Raw genomic sequence first — 10,537 nt, forward strand, 5'->3', positions numbered from 1 at the left:
CTGCCATATTTTTGACAGCACAGGGAAATTAGTTAAAGCTGCAAAGGAGGAATTATAAAAAACGGCAGTAAAAGATAGCTTCGACTAAAACGACTGCTTGCTCTTAATTTGTATTCATATTTTGCTGTAGTAATATTGTGATACTGAATACTCATTACTCTTATTAGGGTAACGAGTATTTATCTTTTTTTTCTTCGCGGGTAAACCACAAGCAGGTGCTACAGGCCAAGCCTGGATTAAACCTGCCATTATTCATGAGATGAATGCTCTCTAAAGCTGTGCCTGACAGAATGGGGTTTAAGCTTAGCAAAAGCTGCTGCATCACACAAAAAAATTAACAAACATGCTGGAAAAGTCACTGATCTCATAGATAGCTCAGCCCATTTGTATTTGATACTAATATAATGCTCCATCAGCACTATGTTTGCTCCAATTTTCTTTGTGAAAACTTGTATATTGCTCGGTCTGTTATCAGCTACCAAACCTCCCAAGCCTATAACAAGGTAGTGGTCAGCCAGTGGTGTTAAAGCATTTTTCTCATGTAATGATATCGGGTCCAACAAGGCTAATAGCATTGTTCCACAGGTGAGGAATTAGTCTCTCGCGCTGCCATCCAAGCTAATGACTATCTAAATCCTCGTGGTGAGGGCTGTGTGCGCAGGAGAGATACACCACTCTGTGTGACGCTGTCCTCTGTGGTGGAAAGGTGTCCGGTGCATGCTGTGAAAGCCACACTGGCCGCTAACATATCATATCTCTTTCACCTGAACCCCTGCTTACAGTGTTGGCATTTAGTGAACCCAGGGACCAACAAAGGGATATTTCACGATGGCCTTTAAACTGGACCTCTAGTCCTTTGCACAATGGATGCTCATTTCAGCAGAGAAAAGTCAGTTTGAAAACTAGATTTTATGACTTGCTGGAGAACTGGCTTCATTATGTGATAGCCATTATCAACAAAAGTCCTTTGCCTTTGAAGTGCACAACATTTAAAGTGTGTCAGTCACAATCAAGCCCTCCTTTCCCTCACACATCAAAGTTGGTGCGAGTTAGCAGTTATTCCTCAGCATTAATAATGGATCAAAGATAGAAAGACAACTGATGCACGGGCCTTGGGAGAACATCTACACAGAGTGGAGAGTCTGTTTGATTTTCATTATCCACAAAAACAAACACGTCTGCTGCCCTTTAGTGAGAGCCTGAGGAATATCTAGATAAGTCCCCATAGAGAACACAACACAAATTCTTCTCTATAATATGCATGAATACTCGTAGAAGTCATTGCAGGTAAAACTGACGTTTTCCCCTATTCCCAGTGAACATTTTGAGAAGATTTATTGTGTGTGTGTGTGCGTGTACGTGTGTCTGTGTGTGTCTGTGTGTGTGTGTGTGTGTGTGTGTGTGTGTGTGTGTGTCTGTGTCTGTCTCTCTCTCACTACCAGGAAAAAATGACATCTTTGGAGAAATGATCCATCTGTTTGCCAAGCCTGGGAAGTCCAACGCTGACGTGCGAGCTCTGAGTTACTGTGACCTCAGCACCATTCAGAGGGAAGATCTGCTGGAGGTGTTAGACATGTACCCAGAGTTCGCTGACTGCTTCTTCAACAACCTGGAGCTTACCTTCAACCTCAGAGATGAGTCTGCCAAGGTAGATAATAAAGTGCTGTTTAACAAGCATTCACATTGTCATGACCATGGACATTTATATACTTAAAATTATATTATATTCATCTTCTAGCAGTATGAGATTGATAAACACATACTATTAACTGGTTTAACTAATAGATTTTAACACTCACATTTTTATAGGCCTCCGGTTCCCAAGACGATGATTCAGAGGACGAGGGCACTAAAAGCATTAAAAGAAGAATTTCCTTCACCCCAGATCTATCTAAAGGTAAATTGAGACTAATCTGCAGGTCCAGTACAGCCTTGTTCAGCTTTGTGGTTGCAAATTTGTCCTTTATTTATATTGTTCACAGAGCGTTGCTGGCTGAGAACAGCTGTTCTCTGTGGAATAGAGTGCTGTGTTATTCCACTAACCCCTGTTGATTGCAATTCTGCAGGGGAAAACAAGGAAGTGGTTAAAGACATGGGGAGGGAGAGGGAGTCCAACTCGTGCCTAAAGAGATGTTCAGGAGTCCTGGGTCCCTCTTCACCCACTCCCCCAGTCCTGGACTCAGATCTTATTGTCAGAGACAGTTTAGAGAGAAGTCCATCTTTTGAAGGTAATGTTCCTTGTTTTACTAATGAACTGTAATTATTTTTACATCTTTTCTCCTAGGTGGTGCTAGGCAAAAAACATAATTGGCGGTCAGGGGAAGCCAGTAGGGGATCATGTCCTTGTTACCACACTACCAACTCTTGTTGGTTGGTTAAAGCATATGTATGGAGGGTATTTAAATCTTCCCAGGAATCCAAGCCTGGTTTGAGTAACAAATCTGTCCTTCTCTTTGCCGAAACACTGCACAGCGGTTTATTATAGTATGAGATATGATTTCACATCTCTGGACAGTTACCACAATTATTTTATCCTCTAGGTAAATTTCAAAATTCATATTACAAAGTCATCAACCGGTTGATTAGTCAACATAGTTGAATTGAATAAGAAAGCTGCTTTTTCATGAAGTACTAATGTGAACAGAGCATTAGGAGTGACAAGGACCATGGTGCAGGTGCATTAGCCATTCCTAATCAGGGAGGAGAAAAGAGGAAAATGCAATGGTTGAGTTGAATCACAACAATAGTTTGAGATAATCATCATCCAGTTATTGTACACAGCCTACAAAAGCCTAACATTACAAGCTTCACAAAAGCAGTTTTTATTGCGTGACCATTGGCATGGATAGCTTCATATTTTTCAGATGTTTTTGTGTCCACACCTGTGTACATATCAACAACAGCCAATCCACTGACCTATTTTTCCACAATAGAGATGTGACTATGACACAGGCAAACATAAACGAGAGACGTGATTAAACTCTGTGCTAATTTCTGAGTTTCGGGTGTCCACTTTGTATAAGTGGGCCAAACTTTAAAGACATAAATTTGCAATTTGCATACTAAATAGGATACAGAATGTCTAGCTAAAGCAGTATGCTGAATATTGGTTTGCAAACGTTTCTAAAACAAACTACAGAAAGTGTTAATTACAAATTTACAGCCAGATTATTTTTATTATATACTGAGCTAAAAGAAGTAACATACGCTACAATAACTGCAAAACTTTGTCCTCTTACCATAACTAAACATCTGACATGGAAATCACAGGGTTTCGTATGGACATAGTGCATTCTATTAGCAAGACTCAGTAGCCAGCTATTACAGCTAGTCTACTAGTCAGTTGTGGATATGGAGAAACAAACTGCTGAGTGACAAACCGAAGCTCTTGTTAATCACTGCTGAAATAAGACCATGTGAGAGGGAAGTTAAGTACCATCCATAGTGAAGGCACACTGAACAGCTAACACTGATGCTCATATCTATACGGCTCAACATGGTAGTACAAAGCCTCCTGCACAGCCTGCTGCATGAGATAGTGTAATCACAGAACTAGTCATCTATGTTTTTCCAATCACAAAAAGAAGCTCAACCCATATCACCGGACAACAAGCTAAATACTACCAGGTGCCCAGCAGAGATAACAGCGGGGTTAGTTTGCTACTGGAAAACATTGCATTAACAATTCTCCCAGTACATGGGCTTGATAGATTACAACAAAGGAGCTACACACAGCTCTTCTGTGGAGATTAATTATATTCTATTTTAGTAGGTTTTTTTTTTTTTTTTAGTAATGACGTTGTTCTGACCCACATGTGATGATGTAAAGCATGCGTGTTGGTTCGGCCTTCCAGATCTGTGCTGTGATAAATGGGCCTGTAAGAAGCCTACGGACTACCTGGATGAGTCAGCACACTTCCAGGACCTGAGAGAAGATGATAACTCTGCCAGCGAAATCACGTATGGAGAGGTGGAACAGCGCTTAGGTCAGCTCCAAGAGCACTTAAACAGGTACATATTCATGGAGTCAGCATATGGACTGTTGATCCTCCTTCAGTTGTCATCAACTATGAATAACCCCAGAATGTGAACTTAAACCTTGAACCTTTTTTTCCTTCATGTGACATATTGTCAAACATCTCAGGTCAGACACTCATATTGGTTGAAATTGCTGCATCTTGGGTTTGTCTTTGGTGCCCACTCACCTCACTTGATGTTAGTACACAGTGAAACAGTTTACCAGGCTTACCAGGAGACTGTATCAAATAAAGGTGGTTATCATCTTTACTAGGGCCACCTGCAGGATAATTGTAACTGAAACAGATCTGACAGAGCACAGTGCTTGGACATAAATGCATCAGTAACAATCATTCATTCTTTTACTTTGTAAACTTTGTATACATTTTGATGATAAAGTATGTACAGTAAGTATCATCTCGTGTTATTCTATACATCTTAAGTAAAGATCTGAATGCTTCTTCCACCACTGTTAGACTGGCAAGGTAGCATTTTGCCACTGGTGGGAAATAGACATCAACAGAATTTATTCTTTCATCCATTGCAGCCTCTTCTACAACTCTGTAAACTTTAGCTTGCTGATTGGCTCAAGCCATTCTTCAACTGAAGGGTGGAACACTTGTTGTTTTACCTTAAAAAGACTGGGGGATACACTACCAAATGCACCTATATGTCTCTGGTGCTGTTTTATAAACTGGATTAGTTACAATGGACTCATGCACCTCTAATGTAGCCTGAAAAGCAGCACACCAGAACACCATTTTGGCCATGCTCATGGCCCATTACAGATCAAACAAATGGTAGTGGTTGGAAACCAGCCTGTGCAGACATTTCTAAACACACCTTTGAAGCCAGGAGGGCAGGACATTTTGATAGATAAAATTTATTTTTATTCTCATTTATTATCCTATCATTACATTTTCAGTTAGTGACTTAATTATTATGGAGTGCGTTGTTTTTTAAATTTGTCACCTCCCACACTGCTAAAAGTAAGCCACACTTCCACTGCCATCACTGGCAGCGTGTAGTTCAATTGCTGATGTACTGTACATGAGTAGGTGGGGGAAGGCAACTAGCTGGCAGAAGCTGTTGCTGGACTCAGAGTGGGAGGCTGGATCTGCTGGAAGCAGGATGTACCGCTGTAGAACCGGAACATATCAGACTTGAAAATGAATTAGTACAAAAGGTTTTGTTTGTGAGATTTTATAGTGTAGCGCTCAGAATCTAAAACTGATGACTGAGAACAAAGTGTATCTGAAATGTCTTCGAACAAAAGCCACTCTCTAGCAAAACTCTGTGATTTAAACAATAAAAATGTAAGCACACTATCCCTCCATTTTAGTCTCATCATATTCTGTAGTTTACTGGTTGGCCATCGTTTTAACGACATACCTGCAGCCAGCAGGCCACCTGAAATAGACACTCAAATGAACAGCAGGTGGTATTTTTAGCTGGAATTATCACAGACAACGGCAGACAGCATCGGGCTGCCTGAAACACTGGGCTGGCTCATTTTATTCAGCACAAATAAGACATTTTATCCACTGCACTCTACCTGACCTTGTTTTTTTTCCTCTAATGCTAGCTGGCTGCAGGATGAGCAGCACTTCTCTGTCATTTTGTGTTTTTATGGCTTTGACTATTCTGAAAGGATATGACAGGGGAAAACAAATGTTTGTGTTGCAGTATCCTCAACAAATCCTTATAAATAACCAAGAAAAATTCGGTTTGCTGCACCTGTAATGAATATGTGCTCTGTCTCTTTAATTTACGCATCAGTCTTTACCTCAGAAACAAATGCCTCGCTACAGGAACACAGTAAACCAGGAACATAGCCAATTTGACATTGTCTATGTATATTAAATGGGCTACGGGTAATTAAAAGGTTATTCTGCATTATCCAATTTTGCCTGATGCCCTAAATATAGAGCTTGGATGAAATCTAGTCATAATTAGATTGACCAAATGAGTGTGATACAGTCATTTCCCCAGTAAATGCTGAATTCACACCTCCCACACAAAGCTCATTATCACTCCTAGCAGGAGGAGCGTCTTTGGTCTACTACTCTGGCAAAATGTTTCTCCACACCTTTGCCATCTCTTCATTTGTCCACTGTTGAGGCGCAGAAGCTCCATCTAGTGCTCAGTGAAGTACAACTGTGTGTTTTCAGCCCTTAAATGATCAGACATGACAGGTATCAGACAAAGTATGGATTTGTCTCCTCTTTTCAGGGATAAATTTTCTTTCTGCACGTCTTACTGTTTTCTTCTTTGTTCTTTTTTGAGGCTGGAGTCTCAGCTGATGTCAGATATTCAGACCATCCTGCAGCTGCTACAGAGGCAGCCGACTCTGGGACCTCCAGCCTACAGCACTGTGACTGCCAGTCCAGACTATCACAGACCTGCAGTGAAGGTTCAGCCAGTTGCTCTGACTGCAAGCCATTTTTTCAGCCATACAGGAACTCAAGTAAGGATGTTCTCACGTCTTCATTCAGTAGAGTGTTATTTTTTTTTTCACACAAGTCAGGTGATTTTTGCACATAGGAACATGAAGCATTGTATTTTTCTCAACTGAAGCCAAGCATCAGCCGGCCATCACAGTCATCTATCACAGTTTCTGTAATCTCACAATCTCCCACTGTTTCATAAAGCTTTGCTCCTAACTGCTTCACACTGCTACTGATGAATGTCTTGATGGATCGGTTTGTCTGCCGCGGTTTTTGCAATAACATTTGGACAATCACAGGAAAGAATCTGAGCCTATGTCTGAGAATATTTTCTAAAGTTATCAACTTACCTGTCTTTTTTTTGCTGTTGAAAAATAAAGTTTTGTAAGCTTGATATACAGTACATTTTTTATATTATTTATATTAGTTATTTCGTTCGGTCAATTAAACTTATTTGCTGAGAACAGGTTACCAGGTTGAAATATCTTAAATGAGAACAAACACTGAATAAAATGAATTGGATTCACTTCTAGAGTAAATAAAGTCCATTTTCCCCAATGCTGACCTTTAACCTTTACCTCTACCTCTGTCACTCTTCTTGATAGGGCCCCAACCACAAACTGGAGAGTACCATTCAGGAATCCAAAGACTCTCTGTCGAGCTTGGCCAACGTGAATGCACCCATCGACGACAGCCTTACAGCACTGCTTGTACAAAGACATACGGGGCCACAACAACAGCAACAACAACAGCAGCAACAACAGCAGCAACAACAGCAGCGACAACAACAGATCACAGGGCATCAGCATTCTGCATTGATCCTTCTTCCAACTGAAACCTCCTCCACCTCCTCCTCCTCTTCCTCCCCATCCCCTTCTGACTCCAACCTCAACACCACTGGACTCCATAGACCTGTTTCAGACCCAGAGTTTCCAGGACCGTAAACCTTTCAGCAGCACAGTGCTCTAATATCTGGGTTGTAATGCTGTAATTACTAAGTAGCAACTTTTTTTATCAGCATGCTGGCACAGACATCTGTATTGTTAATTTGCAATGCCTTGGTAGTAGAAATAAGATGTTTGTTTTTTTTTCATTATGCATGTGGATAAAACACTGTTCTCTGCAGTTAACAGTGTGATAACAAAATGTTTTCTGCAGTTATCAGTGTAATAATATTGGTTACATATTGTAACAGTAGTTCTAGCTACACAGGCGCCCTCAGATTGAATCTATAATCGTCATCACTCACTCACCTTTCTCACTGAAAACGTTGATGCCCAACCAATCAGGATGAACCGGTTTACTAAATTCTACTTAATCAGCAGAGGTGCTGGTTAAAGGGCTCCACCTGGTTGTGATAGAACTAGCACTACAACAGCTAACAAACTTACCAACCAACCAACCAACCAACCAACCTACCAGGCTTTATACTCTAATGGGCTCTAATGGGTTCTGTGCTCCTTCCTGTCCTAACATACAAATTGGTCTCACTGGAGTGGGACACCAGGATGAACATCACATGACCTTCTGTCATAAAAAGCTGGTCTTGGTGCATAGTACTGCCAGACAAAAGCACCTCTATCAACATTCACAACTTTACTCATGGAGCTAGGGAAAAAGCCTGACACGCTTGACGTTCACCCTTGACCTTCCCTCCCTCAATCGTTACTTGCGAAGTCAGAGGAGCTGACTGACCTACCTCACACTAGGCTGGTCCCCCTGTCCAGACACTCTAGGATAAAGGAACTGGTCTATCACATCACCTTGAGTTCATCCTGCTGTCAGCTACAGAGCCAGAGAATGTACCTGCGGGTGCTGATGATGCTTGGCAAGGATCCAGGAAGAGAAAGGGGGGAAAAATGGACGGACTTATGGCAAAGACAGACACTCAAAAACCTTTCGCAAAAATCCTTTCTGTTCCAGCAGAAGGTGAAGGTGACAGCAGCAGCACTCTGAAGTCTCATTACCATATCTGCGTACTGATACCGGGACACAATAAAACATACAAAACTCATTGTCCTGCAACAACACAACAAAATTACAATGCCACTCCCTCAGTTTAAAGCAATATTAAAAAACAATTAACACAATTACTTTGGAAGCTGCCAATCCTCCACTAGCAGGACTGTGCAGAAAGCAAGGGAGAGTTGCGAAGTTAACAGGGATCATTTCTTTGGACAGGAATTTGCCAAAAAAGAAAAGAAAAATCTGCTGACCTTTTTTCCCACCTTTTCACGCCTGTGGTCAGATGAGGGAACAGTTATCTGAGTTAAGCTGAGTGTCAACAGGGAGCAGCTACTGTACCATTCACTGCCAAAGTGGCCATAGAGACGGGGGCAATGCAACTGACAGCTCAGCTTCCTACACTACAGTCATTGCAGCAGGCAAGTAGCGCTGGTGAGGCCAAGACTAGAAACTGTAAATGCGGACTGGAGGCAGCCTACCACTGTAACCAAGATACTCTGGCAGCTGATGGTCAAAGAATTGGTGTCCAAGCATTTCGAGGTGCAAGCCAAGACCCATCGCACAGGTGTGAGCACCTGTATGAGGAGGGGAAAAGATTACACAGCCCCAGCTATTTGTCGAAACTGAGGCACTGCAGTGAATTTTCTCCACTGTGACAGAAGATCCTGCCTGATACTGGCCAGCAAGCAGTCACTGATGAGCCTGGTCATCGCTGTTAGAGCTTATTAGAGTCTAAAGCCTGTATGCGATACATAGACAGACTCTACCTCTTAGAGGGCCTGAGCCTGCATATAAACATACTATATGAACTATTTTCTGCAGCTATTAGTGTAATACAGCATTATTACAAAGGTGTGAGAACTGTTTTCTTATCCTTAGTTGTATGCCTGTCTTCTCTGAAGTGTGACTCAGGGGTTATGGACAATTGCACTGCAATATACAGTACAGTATCAAGTATACTGTAGTTTTCTTTAAACAATGTGCATTATTTCCGCGGTCACTGATGTGCACCTACTCTATTACATTAAGCCAACGGAACACACCATACTTGCTTGTCTGGGCAGATATCATAACATGCAGATTGAAAAGTATTCTGCTGTTATCCCAGAGCTAGTCCTCTGACAAACAAGTATGATGTAGGCATTTCTACAAGGCAGTGCATGTGTTTTATATCTATATATTTACTGTTTTGCACTGCTTATGAGCCCAAAGTAGCACATGACGATATAAAATGATGTCAGCATACTTGTCTCTTTTAGAATGCACTTAGAGGGTGTGTTGGGAGCAGAAGGTGGGCGTGGGATTTTGAACACAGGGAAAGTTAGTACTTGCGCATAAACAGGTGCCTATACAACCAATCCAAATGCTAAGTCAGCATCTTCATGTATAACTAACCATACAAAAACAAATCACATTATTTCCCTGAACTCTTTGTAGGTGATGTACATTAAAGATGATATGTTGTTAGATAGCTGTTAGAAAATAAATACATCCTATTGCCAGATGTAAAAAAAAAACAAAAAAAACAAACATTTTTTTTAACTTATGAATTATAAGAGAAACTCTTTAGCGAAACAGTAGTACATGTTTGTTTTGAAGCTGTGGGAGCAATAAATTAAAACGCACTTATAATTGTATCACTGGTTTTGCCTTTTTCAGACTGAATGGCCAAATTCATAAAAAGAGTATGTACTTCTACAATATGTAAGGAATCAGAAATAGCATGAAATGACCAGGGATTCTTGAGTGTTGCCTTAGGAAAGTACTCTCCTTCGTGGTCATAAATTATTGTTAAATTAACCTGTAACCAGCACTGTATTGCTGTAGTGGAGCCATGTCTATCAAGACAGCAATATGCATTCGATTTGTCTTATAGATATGTCCTTACCTGCAGCAGTAATAGTAACTACAACTGCAGCTAATTAAGGCATTTCCTCAGGTTGATACTGAGCAGAGCTCGACTGGGAATTACATGAGGTCATTGAAACCAAAGGGGCCAATAACAATGGGAAAGGTGTTAGGTTGTCCTTTACAGGTGCAACATGGGAGTGAGAGAGAGGAAGTCCAATCAGCCACAAATGCATATTCCCTTACTAACAGCTGGGTAC

The 10,537-nt window shown here is 41.1% G+C and overlaps 1 protein-coding gene across 1 annotated transcript in view; it reads left to right on the forward strand.

The window, feature by feature from the left end:
* Nucleotides 1–10,061, forward strand: part of kcnh7b (potassium channel, voltage gated eag related subfamily H, member 7b) — a 34,223-nt gene extending 24,162 nt beyond the window's left edge. Inside the window, exons 10-15 of the mRNA XM_087173772.1 lie at nt 1,443–1,648; nt 1,810–1,897; nt 2,067–2,228; nt 3,855–4,011; nt 6,304–6,484; nt 7,070–10,061. Of these exons, the coding sequence (XP_087029898.1) occupies nt 1,443–1,648; nt 1,810–1,897; nt 2,067–2,228; nt 3,855–4,011; nt 6,304–6,484; nt 7,070–7,408 (1,133 nt within the window). The 3' untranslated portion in view covers nt 7,409–10,061. The remainder of the gene's footprint in view (nt 1–1,442; nt 1,649–1,809; nt 1,898–2,066; nt 2,229–3,854; nt 4,012–6,303; nt 6,485–7,069) is intronic.
* The last annotated feature ends 476 nt before the right edge of the window (nt 10,062–10,537 follow it).

This window comes from Seriola lalandi, unplaced genomic scaffold, assembly GCF_002814215.2.
Source record: "Seriola lalandi dorsalis isolate HSWRI2012SDOR001 ecotype SW California unplaced genomic scaffold, Sedor1 jcf7180002054279, whole genome shotgun sequence".
Taxonomy (NCBI): Eukaryota; Metazoa; Chordata; class Actinopteri; order Carangiformes; family Carangidae; genus Seriola; species Seriola lalandi.